Source organism: Bos mutus, chromosome 8 (assembly GCF_027580195.1).
Source record: "Bos mutus isolate GX-2022 chromosome 8, NWIPB_WYAK_1.1, whole genome shotgun sequence".
Lineage (NCBI taxonomy): Eukaryota > Metazoa > Chordata > Mammalia > Artiodactyla > Bovidae > Bos > Bos mutus.
Window position 1 is genome coordinate 65,215,487 of NC_091624.1, and position 21,359 is coordinate 65,236,845.

The following is a 21,359-nucleotide window of genomic DNA, read 5'->3' on the forward strand; positions in this document are numbered from 1 at the left end:
TAAATCCTGAGTTCACCATTTGTCACGTATGCCACATATGGTTTCCACCTGAAAACTGACTTGCTGGCTTGCTACAGTTTGTAGATTTCTCCAGCAGATTGCCTTAAGTGTATATTCCAGTTGTCACTAGTACAAGGGGTTCACTTTGACCTCTTACGTTATAGGTGTTGCTGTGGGCGTCTAATAGGCCAGCATGTTGGCCTCACTCCCAGTATCTCGGTTCTTCAGAATGAGAAAAATGAAAGTCGCCTCTCTCGAAATGATATCCAGTCTGAGAAGTGGTCCATCAGCAAGCACACTCAACTCAGCCCCACCGATGCTTTTGGGACCATCGAGTTCCAAGGAGGCGGCCATTCCAACAAAGCCATGGTAATCAGAACACTGTAATTCACTTCTCAAGTTCTCTTTCAAGTCCTTCAGAGGAGTGGTGAAAAGCTGGAAATTTAGTCTTTGGGCTAAATCTCAACTTTGCCAGTTCCTTGCTGGGTGACCAGCTCTAATTATGTTTCTGCTATGCTTCTCTGCTCTTCCTCTATCGAATGGGGGAAAGAAGACCTTACTTTCAGGATTTTTAGAATAATTAGTATGAGATCAGACCTAGTGACTATTGTTTTTAATAATAGTAGCAAGTAGCTTTCTATCATTATTCACTGTTTGTTATTTTATTTTCTGGCTTTCATCTATTGAGACATTTTTCTAACTCCTTTGGTTAAAAAAAAAAAAATCTTACCCTTAGGTCTCCATTTCATTTTACTGGTAATTAGCATTTCTCTCAATTTAAGGGAGAAATGATCATCCCAGAGTATTTCCTTCACTGTTCTAACAGAGATCTTGCCATCCAAATTAAGTGCTTTTTCTTCAAGCAGCTGCATTCAATAATGTTCTCAATAGAATAGCTCCATATGAAAAGCACTTCTTTTTTTTTTTTTTGGAAAGAAGGCATTCAGAAATACACAAATTTTACTTTTAAGGGTTGTCACATCTAAATTATAACTTTCATCATGGACTCCTCCCTACTTGGCTGACAGATTTTGCCAAGAAAAAAAGTCTACTGTGTTTTTGGAAGCTCTAGAAACACTATTTTCCAACAAGCTTGCTTCTAACTGTTGAGAGAGACAGTTAGTTAGTTAGTTGAGGGTAGAGCAGTTGGAGGTGACTGTTCTCAGGCATGCCAGAGTTTTCTGAGTTTGGAGAGGAAATTTTGCTTAAAGAAGCATATTGCAAAATGCAGGGGAAGTCAGTTCACACCAGTTACAGTCTATAAATGTGCAATAAAGCCACCTCTTTTATCTCTTTCTTCTCCCTCTCTGCTGTCCCCCATCCACTCCTCCACTCCACATCCACTACTGCAGTATTTTCTTCACCAAGAATGGCTGACCAAGCTATTCTCACAGTTCTTTCCTAAGAAAATTAATTCTGAACAATATATTGGAAAGGAGGATGCTATGTGCAACCTCCACCAAGACCTGGGAAAACAAAGAAAGGATTAGGTAGTCTTGACCTAGACAGAATCAAGGGATATGGAGATTTGGTAACTTCCTCATCCACTTAAGGGATACATGTTCCCGCAAAGGTCATAAGAGTTACCAACTCAGCTTAGTCTTCATTCAGAATATGGGGTTGAATCACAAATAGTGTGGATCCTCTGGAACCATGCATTAATTAAAAGTCATGCAAGTTCTCCCTGTAAGAAAAGTGCTGCAGATGATGAAGTGGTTTAGTGGTCAACAATCATTATAGAGTAGTATACCCAGTGACTACATAGATGCTTGAATGATGCCTGTAAGCAACATGACACAAGCCCAGAGGCATATGATAAGCTTCTAGCCATTATTTCCTTCATTAACATGCAGTGCCTGTCAAGTGTAGAGCATAAATTTTCTGTAAGAAGAGCATTCCTCCAAAGTCATCACCTGGGGATATTGTAATTACCATGTTGCCACCAGTGCACAAAATGTGTTTAGGGGACTGATTTCAGACAATTTATCGATCACAGCAGAAAAGCACCCTGTATTTTCATCAAGTGGTGTTTTTGATCAGAAGTTAATCTCAGTTCAGTGCAGTGCAGTCACTCAGTCATGTCTGACTCCTTGTGACTCCATGGACTGCAGCACTCTAGGCTTCGCTATCCATCACCAACTCCTAGAGCTTACTCAAACTCATGCCCATGGAGTTGGTGATGCCATCCAACCATCTCATCCTCTGTTGTCCCCTTCTCCTTCTGCCCTCAGTCCTTCCCAGCATCAGGGTCTTTTCCAATAAGTCAGTTCTTAATCTCAAGTCCCTGAAATTCAAAAAACAAATGACTTAGTCACAAATGACTCGTGCTGGTTTTTAAAACTCAGGTCAGTTCTCAGAAGATAAAGTTTTCCACCACTAAAAATTATGAAAGAATGGAGTACTAGTTTGGTAATGAAGAATGTGGGCTCTGAATGCAAAGTCTATCCCAGACACATCATATATTTATTGTGTGCCTTGAGAAACATTAATTAAATTCTCTGATGGTTTAATCACTCAACTGTGTCCGACTCTTTGCAACTCCAAGGACGGTAGCCCACCAGGCTCCTCTGTCCATGGAATTTCCCAGGCAAGAATACTGGAGTGGGTTGCCTTTTTTTCCTTGAGGGGATCTTCCCGACCCATGGATTGAATTAGGTCTCCTGCATTGCAGGCTGATTCTTTACTGACTGAGCCACCAGGAAATTCTCTGGGCCTCAGATATTTATTCTGTTATCTAGAAATAATAAAACTATTATTATAAATGTTAAATGAGATGACATATGTAAGTCATCTGGCACAGTGCCAGGGCACATTATAGATGTAAAATTAATTTCAACAGCTGTTTTTACTACTATTCATTATTATTATTTGCTTCAGGCTCTGAAATTTTTTTGAAATATTTTGATTAATGTTTAGCAGGATATACATTTGGGTACATATCTTGGCAAATTACTATAGAAAATCAAACCATACTTTTTCAGATAACCCTTTAAAATATTAATAATTAAAGAAGTTCCAATTCTTTTACCTAGTTGTCATGCCCAGAATGCAAAGCCACATGGCTTTGTTTATAAGCTGGTCTGTCACTTACTGGTTCATAATCTGGCTCAGTTCATTTAACTGCCCAGTACCTCAGTTTCCTCATCTGCAAAATGAAGATGCTAATTCCTACTATATAAGGCTATAGCAAGGATTAAATGGGTCAATATGTATTAAGTACTTAGAACAGTACCTGATGTTAAAGCTAAATTAGTATTTGCTATGTTATTACTTCCACCAAGCTTTCACTTACTTTAGTTACAAGAGGGGCTTTGCAGTCAGTTAAAATAAGATGCATAATCTTCAAGTTTTATAGAACTGTATTTATACACTCAATCTCTCTAGCTGGTCAGAAAATCTTGGTTAAACCAATTGACTTAGCTGAACCTCAAGATTTCTCATTTACGAAGTGGACATAATTGCCTTATGGGATCTTTGGTAGCTTCAGACAGTGAAGAACCTGCCTGCAATGCAGGAGACCTGGGTTCAAGCCCTGGATCGGGAAGATCCCCTAGAGAAGGGAATGGCTACCTATTCCAGTATTCTTGCCTGGAGAATTCCATGGACAGAGGAGCCTGACTACAGTCTATGGGGTCACAAAGAGTCAGACATGACTGAGCAACTAACTCTTACAAGGATTAGAAAGAATATAAAATTACCTGGTATACAGCCAGTGCTCAATATATTTATGAAAATCATAGTTATGGGGCAGTGAAGGAGCTACCTTTATTTCCTGGTAATCCAAAGAGGTGCTCCATATTTCCACCGAAGTTCTAGGCTACATAAGATGGCATTAGTGACAGTCACAGATTGAAGGCTAGCACTGCAGATACCTGCTAGTGACTGGAGATTTGTGGCTTATAAACCACTGAATTATACAATTTGACTTCCACATTACATCAACCTCCTACATCTGTTTATTCTAGCAAAGCAGAAAATGAACTCTTACCCGGCATCCTCTCTACTTTATTCATTGTAGACCTCAACAATTAGACAGTTACTATGGGTGTGGCATTTGTGCCTCTTATAATGGACAAAGCCAAGATTGCTTCTCAGTTCAGTTCAGTTCAGTCACTCAGTTATGTCCAAATCATTGCAGCCCCATGGACTGTAGCAGGCCAGGCCTCCGTGTTCATCACCAACTCCCTGAATTTACTCAAACTAATGTCCATTGAATCGGTGATGCCATCCAACTATCTTATCCTCTGTCATCCCCTTCTCCTCCCGCATTCAATCTTTCTCAGCATCAGGGTCTTTTCCAGTGAGTCAGTTCTTCACATTGGGTGGCCAAAGTATTAAAGTTTCAGTTTCAGCATCAGTACTTCCAATGAATATTCAGGACTGATTCCCTTTAGGATGGACTGGTTGGATCTCCTTGCTGTCCAAAGGACTCTCAAGAGTCTTCTCCAACACCCAGTTCCCAAGGATCAATTCTTCGCTGCTTAGCTTTCTTTATAGTCCAATTCTCACATCCATACATGACTACTGGAAAAACAGTAGCTTTGACTAGATGGACCTTTGTTGGCAAAGTGAAGTCTCAACTTTTTAATATGCTGTCTAGGTTGGTCATAACTTTTCTTCCAAGGAGCAAGCGTCTTTTAATTTCATGGCTGCAATCACCATCTGCAGTGATTTTGGAGACCCCGAAAATAAAGTCTCTGTTTCCATTGTTTCCCCATCTTTTTGCCATGAAGTTGATGGAACCAGATGCCATGATCTTAATTTTCTGAATGTTGAGCTTTAAGCCAACTTTTTCACTCTCCTCTTTCACTTTCATCAAGAGGCTCTTTAGTTCTTCACTTTCTGCCATAAGGGTGGGGTCATCTGCATATCTGAGATTATTGGTATTTTTCCTGGCAATCTTGATTCCAGCTTGTGTTTCTTCCAGTCCAGCGTTTCTCATGATGTACTCTGCGTATAAGTTAAAACAGCAGGGTGACAATGTACAGCCTTGACGTACTCCTTTCCCGATTTGGAACCAGTCTGTTGTTCCATGTCCAGTTCTAACTGTTGCTTCCTGACCTGCATACAGATTTCTCAGGAGGAAGGCCAGGTGGTTTGGTATTCCCATCTCTTTCAGAATTTTCCACAGTTTGTTGTGGTCCACACATTCAAAGGCTTTGGCATAGTCAATAAAGCAGAAATAGATGTCTTTCTGGAACTCTCTTGCTTTTTCAATGATCCAGTGGATGTTGACAATTTGATCTCCTGTTCCTCTGCCTTTTCTAAATCCAAGTTGAACATCTGGAAGTTCATGGTTCATTTACTGTTGAAGCCTGGCTTGGAGAATTTTGAGCATTACTTTGCTAGCATGTAAGATGAGTGCAATTGTGTGGTAGTTTGAGCATTCTTTGGCATTGCCTTTCTTTGGGATTGGAATGAAAACTGACCTTTTCCAGTCCTGTGGCCACTGCTGAGTTTTCCAAATTTGCTGGCATATTGAGTGCAGCACTTTCACAGCATCATCTTTTAGGATTTGAAATAGCTCAACTGGAATTCCATCACTTCCACTAGCTTTGTTCATAGTGATGCTTCCTAAGGCCCACTTGACTTCACATTCCAGGATGTCTGGCTCTAGGTGAGTGATCACAGCATTATGATTATCTGGGTCATGAAGATCTTTTTTGTACAGTTCTTCTGTGTATTCTTGCCACCTCTTCTTAATACCTTCTGCTTCTGTTAGGTCCATACTATTCCTGTCCTTTGTTGAGCCCATCTTTGCATGAAATGTTCCCTTGGTATCTCTGATTTTCTTGAAGAGATCTCTAGTTTTTCCCATTCTATTGTTTTCATCTATTTGTTTGCACTGCTGACTGAGGAAGGATTTCTTATCTCTCCTTGCTATTCTTTGGAACTCTGCATTCAAATGTGTATATCTTTCCTTTTCTCCTTTGCTTTTTGCTTCTCTTCTTTTCTCAGTTATTTGTAAGGCCTCCTCAGACATCCATTTTGTCTTTTTGCATTTCTTTTTCTTGGGGATGGTCTTGATCACTGCCTCCTGTACAATGTCACGTACCGCCATCCATAGTTCTTCAGGCACTCTGTCAATCAGATCTAATCCCTTGAATCTATTTGTCACTTCCACTGTATAATTGTAAGGTTAGGGTCATACCTGAATGGTCTAGTGATTTTCCCTACTTTCTTCAATTTAAGTCTAAATTTGGCAATAAGGATTCCTTCTCTTCATACAGTTTTTCTTCTACCTAAAAATTTTCCCCTCCTGAAGAGTTTTTAGTGAATTTAAAATTTCTAAGAACCCTGGAGATTGATACTTCAAATATATTTACTAGAATGTGTATCCTTCAAAGTAGTAATCAAAATACTTTTGCAATGATTTTCAGAGTGTATAAAAAATAATGAATTTTTTATTCAACTAAAATTGATTAATACTTGTGCCCAGTGCTATGCCAAGTATTTATATTTATTTATATATTTCATGTTTATGACATTAGTATTATTTTTCCTATATGACAAAATAACATTTTAAAGTACAGAAATGTAAATAATTTGCCCCATGTCACACAGTTAATATATGATATGTGTATAATGTGATACTTAGGAATAGAGAAAAAACTTCAAGAGGCAGCTAGATCTTTCACTGTGTTCCAGGAGAGTGAACACATAAGGACATTGAACTTTGACAGTTCTCCCCATGGCCTCACATAGTTATATCAAACTCAGAGTTGTATCTTGGCAGTCGGGTTAGGCAAGGTCAGCTACGTGATTTGTGGGACCCAGTATAAAATGAAAGTGAAGGCATTCAGCAGGGATAAGGAAATCAGTACTCCTTCCCTATGACTGACAGCCCCAAACCTCAGTGGATAGGCAACCCAACAATGGATTACCATTTCCTCCCTGGGAAGTGCTCAGTATCCAGTGGGGGTGAGACCTCCCATAAAGTTGTTCACAAAATCCACCAAAGTACTGCCAGCTGAGGCAGGGATAGCTACGTCTTTACCTTGCCCTGAAATACTACAGACCACATGCCGTACCTTGCCCTTGCCCTTGCCCTTGCCTTGAATTATTCTGATTCTCCTGTCTGGAAAAAGGGGTGGAGTTATCCACAGGACAGATGACCTGTTTTATCAGGCAGGACAGTCATTTTTTGCCACCCTGTGCCATCTTTAATGGGCTTCCCAGGTGGCTCAATGGTAAAGAATCTGCCTACGAATGCAGGAGATGCAGGAGACACAAGTTTAATCCCCGAGTCTAGAAGATCCCCTGGAGAAGGGAATGGCAATCCACTCCAATATTCTTGCCTGGGAAATCCCATGGACAGAGGAGCCTGGAGGGCTACAGTCCATGGGGTCCCAAAGAGTCAGAAAAGACTGAGTGACTGAGCACACAGGCATGTGCCTTCTTTACCACTTGTTCTCTCCAGCAAACTGACATGCAGTTTGTCAAAGGGAAAAATCAGCACCTACTGTCTAAGAGTGCCAATCCTTAGATGGGGGAGGCATGGTTAAATTATTCACCAAGATTGAAGTGAAATAGGCCAACTAACTTAATATGTCTTTGGTCCCCTTCTCCTAACAAGAACGTTTGAAAGTTGAAATGATTTTTAACAAAGTGGTCAAAAAATTCTAGAGGGCAGGTTAACTTTGACCTTCATTAATTAAAAAAAAATAAATAAGATATAACGTTAACTTTTCCCCTCAAGACAACCCAAATTGACGCACTTGGGTCAAAATGCCAATGTGGTCTGGACACAGTGTGAGGCAGAATGTGCCATAGTTTGGTGGAAGATTCAGTTGAAGTAAAGGGACTCATTATTAAAATGTGGTGAGCTATGTGAGAACCACATCTCACATTTGTATCTGTGTCACTACATAGACAGCACACCATGATGTCACAGAACTTTGATCACCTAAGACAATGAGAGATCAATGCAGTGGTTCTCTACTTGGAGGCTCAGAATAACCTGTGGGGCCACTACCAATGCCCATGCCCAGAATCATTCCCAGAGGTCTGGGGAAGAACCTGGACATCCAAAGTGTTTTAAAAGTTAGCTCAGTTATTCTACTGTTCAGCCAACCTTAAAAATACTAAATGATACCAATCTCTTTACCTATTTTACAGATAGGCAACTCGAGCCCAAAGAAGTTAAATTATTTTCTGAGAGTCACCCAGTTATTTGACAAAGCTAGTTTTTGAACTAAAGATCCTTAGGACTCTTTGTCAAATCTTTTTCTTCTCTGTCTTGTATGCCTGGTACAGACTATAGTAGATGTTTTGAAAAGAAGCTAGTTACTATATGTTACTAGTTCCTTTCTGTGAAGAAATAAAGTGAAAGTCGCTCAGTCATGTCCAAGTCTTTGAGACCTCATGGACTATATAGTCCATGGAATTCTCCAGGCAAGAATACTGGAGCGACTAGCCCTTCTCTTCTGCAGGGAATCTTCCCAACCCAGGGATCAAACCCAGGTCTTCTGCATTGCAGGTGGATTCTTTACCATCTGAGCCAAAGGGAAGCCAGTTCCTTTCTAAGGGTTTTGAAAACTTTTTAGTAGAATTATAAGATCACTAGTATTTGTTGAGGTTAACTGAACTCAAAAGCTGTGAACACAAAGAGTTCTTCATAAAATTATATCCTAGGTTAACGAAACTATTATCTAAGACCTTCCCAGTACTTTTGGTGTTCTGTCCCTAATTCTCAGGCTTGACAAACCCCAGTGAAACAGCAGTGAAACCAGCATCTCTCTTACTTTATGGAGAGAGAAACTGTGGCACAGAAAGAAGTCTTGTGCAAAGCTGACAGTGAGTGAAGGAGTTGCATTCCTCTCTTCTCTACATGAAGCCACATCCTACCAAACTGCATGCCCCTAACGTCCATTCCTGGGGATTAAATGACCTAGCAGTTCATTCAGATGCCTCATAAAATCAGAACTCGGGGACAAAAGAAGGTTCTAAGATACTGAAGCCCTGGTTTAGGCATTTTCTTACTATACTAGGTTCCAGGCAACTTTTTAAAACTGACTTAGCAATAATAAGATGGTCTGACAGCAGACGTTGGGTCCCTTCTCAAAGACTCTTCATATCTGGGGCTGAGGCTGTTAAACTATTTAGAGAGGGAAGCAGTGCTGGACTTAATTAGAATCTCATTTGCTTACTAATCATCTCTTCCAATTACTGCTGAGCTGACCTACGGACCAGGTAAGTATAACCTAATTAAGGACTTGTATTTAAACTTCTCAAGTCACCTACATAATTCTCTTCAGGTTTTCCCTTGATATTCACTTTGCTTATTAGATCAAGTTGAGCCCCTTATTACAGTTTTCATATAATTTAGAGAATTATTGCTATGCCTCATTTCACACTTAGAGCTCTAAGTATTGAGTCAGCCAGGATGCAATCTTTCTATTCTGAGCATTAAGGTGAGGGTGTGAGAGGGGATAGGTGAGATTGAGGAGATATAATACTCGGTGTGTGCCCGGGGAAGGGCATGCTGTCAGCAGCATGACATCTACAACCTTATACTCTTAAAATGCTTTAGGATTAAATCTTCTTGTCTTAAAATTGTCTTTCTTTGCATTATGGAGATTTGAAATGAGAATCATCGATTGACATGCACAAAATATATTAAATAAATCCCAGTACAAAACAAAACGCCTCATCACTGGACTATAGCTAACTAAGCAGCTTTGTATAGCATGGTGTAGTTTTTGAGGGGTTTTGTAATTGCTCTGTTGCTTTCCATTTTCCACCTTGAAATTTCTAGACTATTGAGATTATTGGCAGTACCTTTGAAAAACCTTTCAGAAACTGGGAATAAAGCTAGAATGTATCATTTAAACTTCTGATCTTAATCACAGACCTATAGAGAAGTAAGAACTAACCTTCCTCAAGAAACCCATCTTGCTCTAGGAAATTTTACACAAAAGCAATTCTGGCAGAAAATTCGCAGAGTACACCCCTGCAACTAGGTCATATGCTCAGTGAAGTTTTATATTATTTCTAAACCTTTAGTTTTGGCTTATCAGCATCAATCACCCGGAGCACCTGTTATCTAATATTGAAGAATCCTAAAAGCAATATAGGATAAATTACAATGGCATTTTCACTCCCAATATTTTGTGAGTCAATCAAACAAAAACTCCTATAACAGTGACACCTTACATTTGCATTCCAAATATTTTCTTTCTAGGGATCTTTCTTTCTAGTGGTTCAGCTCGCACATTAAACTACTGTAAGCATTAAACACTTGGTGAAAAACCAAAGGCTCCATGGACTTGGAAAGCTGACATCAGCAAAATTGTCTCAGGAGTCTGATGCAACATATTCTCCTTGGCCACAACTTTAATTAAAACTACTCATTTAAATGGGGCTACAGAGAATTAGAAAATGAAAAGATGCTTGTCACAGTTCTCTATAGAGGAAAATGGGGCAAATTTCCCTCTACGTGCTCAGAAGAAAGGCATTAAAAATACTATTAAAATAGGTTTAGCTGTAGTAGTTCCATTACTCAGAGAAAGTACTACTGAAATATACCAATTGATTATTTCTCAGAATTGAAGATGGTCTCTCAGTGAGGGTTAGAAAGATTTGCCATTTACCATTTCCTGAAGTGTAACCAGATTTATTGTCCTGTAGTTATTTTACCTTTTCATTTAAAAGCTGGGCAAAACGATGTGAGTAAAAATTTAGTTTAAAACCAGAGACAAATTACTGCACAATGGGTCAAGTTCAGAATTCTTAAGAAACATTATTATTATTTCTAATTAAACAGCCCCAGTCTATTCTAAGTAGTGATGGCTGCTTCTCCACTCAGCCTTCACCACCTTGGGTGTTTTGAAGAGAAGAATGCTGTCTGATCTGTGGCACCTCTGTGATTTCCCTCCCAGTTTAATGCAGTGAGGCCGTAGTAAAGTTGAGTTCTGCTTTGACAAGTGAATAGTTATCATTTCTAGTGATGGAGCAGGTTAGAGTGGCTTTAGGAAAAACTGCAGTGAAATCACCTGCTAAACAAACAAGCAAAAAAACTTAACAACTGGAAAAAGCAAAAACTCAAAATTTTTAGATACCAAAGCCCTCTGCCACTCAAACAAAACAAAAACTCTAATTTGCTATTATAGACTTACTTACAAAATTTCATTTGTAAGTTTGTGGTTTGGAATTCAAAGTGTTCTTGTGAAAATCATGCTTGTATGCATTGGCCTCCAAAGCACCTAGGAATAGATCACGTAGTACAATTTCAAACAGAACTAACTTCTGTTTTGTATAGTGCTTTCTTTAGATACTCTTCTTAATCTCATTAGCTCATCACACAGGCTGTCTCCTGTCAGGCAGGGACACTAATGATGTTAGTACAGGTGTGGATAACTCATTTGAGCTCAATTTATTTCTAGAAATTAAAATTAGGGAACTAAAGGCATGAAGGAGAAGGATAGGATTGGTGGCCACAGACATAGGTAGAAGTTTCCCTCTGGATAGGTACTTTTTATAACTTGTACCAGTCACTCCCCAGATAACTCACAAAGGTCTACTTTGAAAGGTACATTAAAGGCAAGTTATGTAGGTCATGTGGTACAAAAGTCATTTGTGAGTGCCTATAGTCTAATTTCCATGTATTGGTTTTCCTTCCAGGTCTTTCCCACAATTTTCTCTTTAGTGTTCTATGTGGTGTTCAGGATTACCCTCATTTCACAAGAGAGGGTCTCAAACTGATCAGACGACTTACAGTGCCAGTATCTGATGCTTGAGTGTGTTGCTGCACATGATTGTGCTTAGTCGCTCAGTTGTGTCCGACGGGGCGCGTGGACTGTAGCCCCCGGGGCTCTTCTGTCCATAGGGATTCTCCAGACAAGAATATTGGAGTGGGTTGCCATGCCTTCCTCCAGGGAAACCTGTAAATGGGAGCAAGCATCACTGCATCAGAGTACTGCCCAGGTCACAGAATTTAGTATACATGTTAGGAAGATTTCTGGTTATTTGTAAGGTGACCCCTTAGCAATTAATGACTTCACAAGTGGACAGGGAAAATTACTTACCTTGATAACCAAAATAGCTCCTAATTTCTAATCACATTGACCATTTAGCAGGAATGAATTAATTGCTCTGGGTACAACCATTTATGAACCTGAAGCTGCTGATTTTGGCACAAGAATTAACTGTTATATTACTAATACAGTTCCAGGAGAGGTTACTGAATAACATGATTTTTATGGGCATAAGAATATAATTTAAAAATTGAAGTCTCCATGTAATCATAAAATATCCTTTTATCCCTTAATTTTAATTACCCTTGTATCCCTAAACTGTTTCCTTGAGCTGCTAAACAAAAACATGACAAAAGGTAATGGATTGATCCATTTAAATACTTCCATTTTAAAAGATCTTTTATTCTCCAAGAGAAGAACAAAATAAATCTAAAATAATGGCCAACAATAAAGGGACAGGGACAGCTAGTATTTGTGTTATTTATCAGCTTCTAGATAATCAGGGGTGGGCTGATAGATAACATAAATAATGTAGTTAATCATGGATTCCATTGTATAAGAATTAGTCCTGGTAAAAAAGAATCAGGTAGTTGGAATTGAGTAGCTTATTAATGACTGCACTTTCCTATTTCTCATGGCCTGAGTAATTTTCCAGTTTTTCCTCCATTCTTCTCTTGATTTTTATGTAAAATATTAAAGTGTTCTTTCTTGCCTTTGGCCCACTGATAAACACAAGACACACCCCTTAGAATCTTTGGTCTGGGAAAAGTTGTAATCCTTTCTACTCATGTGGTCCCTTTTGGGAGCTAGTTAAAAATGCAAAACCTCAAGTCCCACCTCAGACCTACTGAATAAGAACCTGAATTTTTGAGATTCTCCCAGATGAGTTTTCAATGTTAAAGTTTGAGGAGCCCAGCTCAACCTAGAGTTTCCACTGTAACAGTTGCTTTAATAATGGATTGGGTGAGTGGTTAACTAGTAGATAACTATTAATAATTCTGATGTCCAAGTCACTTGATTTCCCTGGGTCTCAGTGTCCTCATCCATAAGGCAGAAGAACTGAAACAGTTGACTTCTAGTTCCCATGATTGCTATGATATTTCCAAACTCCTTTTTATTTCTGAGATTGTAGCTACATCCATAGCCAGGAGGGAAAGGATTATCTAAACTCATAGGTCAGGTAACTCATGAGCCCCCTCCCCTCAGATAGCTTGCAAATGGGGAGATAAAACCGACACATGTAAGAAACAATGGGGAAAATATCTATGTATATTATACTGAGTTTGACTAAGAGTTATACTGTGTCAACATGAGCTTGCATTCTAAGGAAAAGTCAATAAGAGCCTTTGAAAGACAAGAATGATTTATGTAGATGAAAGGGGAGAAACTGGGTTTTCCAGGACTTGAGGAATAGAATTAACCAAATACAGAAAAGAGTGGGGGAAATGCCTCTAAATAAGTAGAGTAAGGCCAAATTGTGGAGATCACAACAGGCAGAATGGGAGTTTACATGTGATGTAAACCTTTGAATTGAAAAATAGTATTATTAAAAAGGTATTGGGGATAGGAGTCACCTGTTGGTGTCTCATTGAGAACACAGGGTTAGAAAAGCCATTAGGACTGTTGTCATGACACATACTGACATCCTAGTAAGAGCATTTATTCTTAAAATAGCAACTAAAGCAATAGAGGGAAAGGCCTGGTTGAGAACACGATTTGGAAAATGGGTCATTAGAACTCGCAGACTGCTTGGTTATAGGTAAAGGAAAAGGAGAAGTAAGGAGAGAAAAGGCATTTATGTTTTTGAGGTCAAGAGTAAGGACCTGGCGTCAGAGAGACCTGGAGTGTAAATTCACACACAGCATATATGTGCCTGGAACACAAGGGATTTGGTTGTAGATTTAGGGTGTTTTTCTCAGTAGTTAAGAAATTGAGAGCCAGGCGAAATATGGAAAGAGAGCTTATGAACAAAAGGACCTTACACAGGCCTTCCTTTCTTCCTCAGTAAGATAGAGAGCTAGGGAGAAGGTGATCTAAGGTCATTCATTCATCTCCACTGGAGAACTTATTAACTGGGTAACAAGTGTTTTGTGGTCATAAACAAGCTTTTCTTGGTTTCCTAACTAGGAAAAAGATTAATCTAGTTCAAAAGGAATCTTAAAATATTCACTAAATTGGTAGTTTTCCAGTGAACTGTTCATGTGATCAGTAAATTTGGTTCCTTATTGGTAAGTTGTATATATAACATTAGAAGCTCCAAAGTGAATTATTTACCAAGTGAGACTTATTCCTAAAAACATATTTGAGTTACTCTTACTAATCACTGTAAATAATTGAACTCCAGAATGCATATTTAGCTAGGTTAAGCCTATGAAAATTATTACACAGTCTCTGTAGTAATTTAGTGTGACTGTAGTCTCTCTTCACACTGAGTTAGTATGTAGGTGTGTCTGTTCCCAGATACTCCCTATGGCTCAGAATATCACATTATTGACATGGCTAAATGAAACATGCAGGTGGGGACACTCAGTGAGGTATCTTGAAGTTCAAAAAGCTATAATCCTAATCACAAGCCTGAAACAACTATTTAGGCTTGGAAGGGGCATATAATTTTAGAAGAATCTTTATACTTAAATGTTTTTCTATATTTAGAAGTGTAATTTATATCTCACCTTAGAAGAATATGGATCCTTATTTTTTTGAAGGAATAAGAGAGTGATGTTGAGATATCAAGATATTGAATAACTGGAAATGCAGTTTTTTAGCATCTCCCATACAGAACTGTTTATATAGTTTTGAAGCCTTCTGAATCTCAGTTCTACTTTATTTGACTAAGTATCCCTTTCTAGAATTAGTCAAAATTATATAAATTTAATCTAGTAAAGCTCCCAAATTATGACTACTTAAGTAGCATAAATTCAGTGTATAGGCACAGAAAACATAGCATCCATTATATAGGTAGCCTTCTTATAAACAGTCACTCAATGAGATAACAAATATAACAATGATAATTTTTAAAACTTTTATTTAAGAAACATTTATATTTGCTTCTACCACTGCGATACCTTCTCTCCAGCCCTAAGGTTCCTATTTCACACATTATAAACTCTAGTTAAATTCTGTTGATATAAGTGATAAAATTATATTAATATAATGTACTTAGCTAAAATTGCCAACCTTTACTCTTTCCATTATGGATTTAATTTTTGCTATGTAGATCAAATCAATATAAAATCAGCTAGTTAAATTCTAATACTTCTTTGTATTTCTAGTATATGTACAATAAATTGTAAACTCTAGCTCTTTGGTATTTCTTGATGCAGCTTAATTTATCAAGCTACTTTCCTATTTTGTATGTTTTTGCCTCACATTTCAGCTAAATATACTTAAAATATACTTTAACAAAAGAATAACATATATTTTTTGAGATTTTTATAGTAATGGGATCTCCCAGATCCAAAAAATATAACAATACATTGTCATGCCCTGGATACCTGTATATAGTTATACATCTGTAAGCATGCTTGTATAATTACATGCAAGTCTATTCTTTTTGTTATGCAGCTTCAACATTAATATTTAACGAATTCCAAACTTAATACTTTTCTCTCACAATATGTAGACTTTAGAATACTTTAATTCTCATTGTTGCTTCCTAATTTATATTCTATATTATCCAGCACTTTATTCTATCCCTTTCCACCATAAATTAGACACTATTATCATTTTATATTTTACAACCAACGTCTTTTAAGATTTACTCTGTTTATGCTAATATCTTTATTTACTACCCTTTCTTGTATCCCAGATCATCCATCTGGGATCATGTAACTTCTGCCTGCTCCATGTATTTTAAAAATTCCTTCAGTGAAGTCTGCTGCTGCTGCTGCTGCTAAGTCGCTTCAGTCGTGTCCAACTCTGTGCGACCCCATAGACGGCAGCCCACGAGGCTTCCCCGTCCCTGGGATTCTCCAGGCAAGAACACTGGAGTGGGTTGCCATTGGTTTTAGTAGTCTGAAAATGTCTGTAAAATGATCTTATTTTGGAAAGATACTTTTTGTTGAATTCTACACTGACAAATAATTTCTCTTTGCACAATGAAGACGCTGTTCTTGCATCCATTGTTGCTGTTGGAAATAAGCCTTCAGTCTAGTGACTGTTTCCTTGTAGGTAATCAGTATTTCTTTTCTAGCTCCTTTTGAATGCTTCTCCCACTCCAACCCTTTGGTGTTCTCTATGACTGATGTATGGATGGGGGTTCTTTTTAGTTATCCTGCTTCAGATTCACTGAACTTCTTGAATCTGAGAATTGGAATCTTTTAGTAATTCTGAGAAATTCCCTGCTGATATCTCTTCAAGTATTGTTTCTTCCCTGTTATCTCTTTTATTTCTATCTAGAATTCTGATTACCTCCTATAAAATTATCACATTTTCTTCTGTGTTTCCAATTCTCCGGTTTTTCTAGGCTGCGTCTGGTTTATTTCTCTGTATCTATAGGATCAGTCCTGGGTGTTCATTGGAAGGACTGATGTTGAAGCTGAAGCTCCAATACTTTGGCCACCTGACGTGAAGAGCTTACTCATTTGAAAAGACCCTGATTTCAGCTGGGAAAGATTGAGGGCAGGAGAAGGGGACGACAGAGGATGAGATGGTTGGATGGCATCACCAACTCAATGGACATGGGTTTGGGTGGATTCCTGGAGTTGGTGATGGACAGGGAGGCCTGGCGTGCTGCAGTTCATGGGGTCGCAAAGAGTTGGACATGACTGAGTGACTGAACTGAACTGATAGTTAGAATGTCTGATCTTATAGTTGCATTTTTCTATTGTATTTCTCATTTAAATTTTTACATTTTAGTTTCTAGAAGTTCTGTTTTTTACTCTTTTTCAAATGTATGTGATTATTTTTTATCATCTTTTTCTTTATTCATATATTCAGCTTTCTCATTTATGTTCTTAACATATTAAATGTAGCCATTTTATATTCTCTGTCAGAGCATTTTACTATCTTTGAGGATCTTATTCTGCTACCTATTGTGTCTTTTGGTTCTCATTCATGTTGCTTTATCTCCTTATGTAATTTGTAATATTTTTTACAATGAAATGCTTATTTTCCCAAGAGAATTACTTGAGACCTGGATTGATGATACATTCCTCCACAAATAATTTGCATGTGCTTCTGCCAGTTATCTGGAGCCATTACTCCACTTACATTAAATACTCTGATGTTTCTCAGACCACACTGAGAATGCAGGTGTAGACCAAAATCTGTATGAGGGCCCACTTTTGTTTATAAATAACCAGAGGAGAATTTAAAGAGAGACCCCACACATAAAGCTGTGGGGTCTCTCCTTATGACCCCAATACTGCATTAAGCTATTAAAACAGCTGTTCAGGGTCTTCCAGGGTTTAGGAGAAAGCCTCAAGACCAAAGCTTCCCTTGATATTCCTTACTTCCTGAGATTCCAGCTTCCACTTTCTTTAGGTATCTGAATATTCTCTCTTTTCATGCCAGCTCAGCAATGCATTGCAAAAGGCTTTTCAGTGCATTTGCCAGGTATTCTAGTTGTTTCCAGATAGAAATGAAATCTTTATATAATTAAACAAAGATTTAAATGAGAATATTTATATAATTTTTAAAAAAGATATAACATGACAGTTGAACAGTCATGTCTGACTCTTTGAGACCCCATGGACTCCTTTGAGACCCTCCAGGCTCCTCTGTCCATGTCATTCTCCAGGCAATGATACTAGGATGGGTAGCCTTTCCCTTCTCGAAAGATGTTCTGGACCCAGGATAGAACCTGGGTCTCGGTATTGAGGCAGATTCTTTACCACCTAAGCCATATGGGAAGCCCATCTAAATGTTTAGTTTATATATATATATATATATATATATATATATATATATGTATGTATATTTGTCATTGTATGTATTTATAGAATTTTATTTATATATGCTTACAATAACTTTATTTCTAGTTGCATATGTAAATACCTTGATATCTGCTATGCACTCTAATATTTTCAACTATTCTATAAAAATAATTGGCATGACTTTTGTCACTTTTCTTTGAAAGATAAAGCAAACATTTTGTATGCAGTTAATTTAGGTTTAAGTAAATGTAATCAGCTGTTACCATATTTAAACATTCTTGTTACATTATGTAGAACTGTAGAATTTTTCTAAACCTATCAAAATAATAGGGTCACAGAAACAGTCATATATAGGTTCAGTTGTTATAAAGGGATTGCTTATATTGAAAATGGTAGCAACATTTGAACTGTTGCACAAATGTTAAGATTAAATATAAATACGATTTCCTTTGAGCAAAGAAGTCATCCTGGGGAAAGCTGTGTTTATACTGCATTTTAGAAAGTTAAATAATTTTAAAATCTGTAGTCATTCAGAATTTCAAAAAAACCTGTTAAAAATGGTGAATCTCTTTATCTAATGAAGGTCTTCAGTAAAGCAATTGATTTGCCCTTTTAAAAAAAAAAATTTATTTCTTACAAGACATTTTCTTCAAGTAACTGCACATATCATTGCAATCAGTAAAGACAAGCAGCTACAGCCACCCTGCCCTGCCTCCCTAATCAACGGTCATTCTTTTTCTAGTATGTACGAGTATCTTTCGATACAAAACCTGATCTCCTCCTACACCTGATGACCAAGGAATGGCAGTTGGAGCTTCCCAAGCTTCTCATTTCAGTGCATGGGGGCCTGCAGAACTTTGAACTCCAGCCAAAACTCAAGCAAGTCTTTGGAAAAGGTCTCATCAAAGCAGCCATGACAACTGGAGCATGGATATTCACTGGAGGAGTTAACACAGGTAATTGGAAGTAGGACAGAGAAGGTCAGCATAAGATCACAAGAATGTGTGACTAAGATCACTTTCTTCTAAGGTTAAATATGTTTGCATATCCTCACCTCATCCCCTACCCCTTTATGTCCACAGTTGCTGGTTATTGCTCCTTTCAGTGTTTCTCACTCCTTCCTCTACCTAAATGATAACTGTACTGCCATTTCTCCACCAAGAATTACTTACACTTAAGACACAGACTGGAATACTTGACAATATAGAATTTATAAACATGACTGATGGAATTTGACAGGTTGTTTTCAATGCCTCAAATTGCCAAACAAGCATCCAATATTTTTTTAAGGAATAACTTTTGCTCTAAATGGGAGATTCCATATCTGTTCTTTAAGTGACTTTAAGTTTGATGCAAGTAGCTTTAACTTTTGAAAAATGCCCTTTCCATCTAGGATGACAGCAAACTCTGGAGTAGTATGTGTTTATCATTTAAAATATTTCATTGAATCAACTCTGCACCAATAGAACATATCCCACTCTGAAGTCCGAGTAGTTTTTTCTACCTTCAAATGAATTTCTATATTGTGATCCAGGAGGCTGTCAAATCAGTTCTTGAAAAGCCACTTAGAGTTAAGTGCTTATCTGCAGAACATTATGAATGTGCATTTGATAATGGAATGGATGCCTGTAAATTGTTTTGACATGTTTCCCCAGAGTGAATCAGAAGTGCCAATTGGAAGAGACAGGTATTGCTGCAGTAAGTTAATTCAGACTTGTTTTAAGATTCAAAGTCTGCCCATGTGGACACATTTGAAGTTAATGGGACATTCTGAACATAACCATGGACCAACTAGTTTTAAATAAAAATGTTATCTCAGTGTTGTTTAGTCATTTGTTTGTAGTTTAGATCAGGGTCCCCAGTCCCTGGGCCGTGGACCGCCTGTTAGGAATCAGGCCGCACAACAAGAGGTGAGCAGCAGGCAAGCTTCCTCTGTGGCTCCCCATCACTCCCCATCACTTGCATTGCTGCCTGCACCATCTCTCTCTCCCCAACCCCACCCCTGTCCGTGGAAAAATTGTCTTCCGTGAAATCTGTCTCTGGTGCCAAAAAGGTTGGGGCCCGCTGGTTTAGATGATGTTTAAATGAGACCTGCACTCAGAATTCTTCTCCATATCTAGAATTTGTGAACATTCAGCCCACCACAACATAGGTGCATTTCTGCAGTAAACTCTGCCAATTGCCTGTGCCTGTCATTGTCATGTGAAACCCTGACTCAGTCTGTAAACTGACATGATCTTAGAATGACCTGCCCAGCCAGCTGTTTATTTTATGGTGATCAAACATCTACAGAACCGTTTTCTTTCTTGGCTGTTCAGGTTTTAAGCTCCAACTTCCACTCACAGTTTAACAGGCATCATTTGCCTATGATTATTCAGTCTTTTGCTTTCCTGACATAACCTGCAGCTCCTATGGAGAGCAACTCAAAAGTTTCTAAAAGAAATTCTTACTAGGGAATTCCCTAGTGTCTGGTGGTTAGGACTCAGCGCTCTCACTATCAGGGGCCCAGGTTTGATCTCTGGTCAGGGAACTAAGATTCCAGTAAGCAGGGCAGCACAGCCCAGCTTCCCACCCGCCCCTCAAAAAAAAAAAAAAAGAAAAGAAAAGAAAAGAAATACTTATCTTCTGTTTGCAGGAACTTGGGACATTGTATATTGTTTTTCTTCTTTTGTGAAAAGCATCTAATATCAAAAGGAGAATTTACAGCATAAATATTGTAAACCAAAGAGTTCACCTCTACCTCTCTCCAGGCATAGTGTTCAGTCCAGGACTCAAAGTGAGGCTCTAATGGTGGCACACTCAGCTTGAGTAAGAGGTGATAATAGAATTGTGGCAGATGGAAGGAGGGGTACCATAAGGTTAGCTTTCTTGTCCAGGACTGGACCCCAAAGGAGTTTTGCACATAAATAGGAAAAAAATTTAACACTAATGTTGATAGCTTTGCTCTTGTATTTGTTTTTCTTTATCAATACTCTCTTTTAGAAGACCCGTAGATGGGCGAGTAAGTGAAACTGATGCTCTTCTCAACACTCCCAGCACAACTGAACATGGATTAGTGGCTATTTACACTACCCTGTTGTTTGACTTTTTTAAAGGCAGCTCTTTCTGTTTGATGTAATAAATATTGCAGAATTGAGCTGTTCACACATGTCTGTTGTCTCCTGTGGTTAAACTGCCTGGTGTGCTTTGTGTGCTTAGTCAGTTCAGTGACCAGTTCCTGGGCCCTCACTCTGTGCTGGCACCTGAAGCACCTGCAGAGAGTAAGACACTCATCTCCAACCTTCTCCTCAGTGAGTTTACTCTGAGCAGAGACATTCTTTCTCACCTGTGATTATGAACCACAGAAGAATATGTTCAGTGACATACTGAACTCTTCAAAATACCCCAACTGCAACCCTGTTCAGATGGAGAAGAAATCAAACCCAACTTAGCTTTCATAAAGGAGATGGCACTAGGTATGAGCTTTCCTTGAAGAATGGGTGGTGTTTTCCTTAAAGAATAAGTGGAA

The 21,359-nt window shown here is 38.3% G+C and overlaps 1 protein-coding gene across 1 annotated transcript in view; it reads left to right on the forward strand.

Annotated features, from left to right (window-relative positions):
* The first annotated feature begins 237 nt into the window (after positions 1-237).
* Positions 238-21,359, forward strand: part of TRPM3 (transient receptor potential cation channel subfamily M member 3) — a 297,803-nt gene continuing 276,681 nt past the window's right edge. The window contains exons 1-2 of the mRNA XM_005897493.2: positions 238-369; positions 18,594-18,807. Of these exons, the coding sequence (XP_005897555.1) occupies positions 367-369; positions 18,594-18,807 (217 nt within the window). The 5' untranslated portion in view covers positions 238-366. The remainder of the gene's footprint in view (positions 370-18,593; positions 18,808-21,359) is intronic.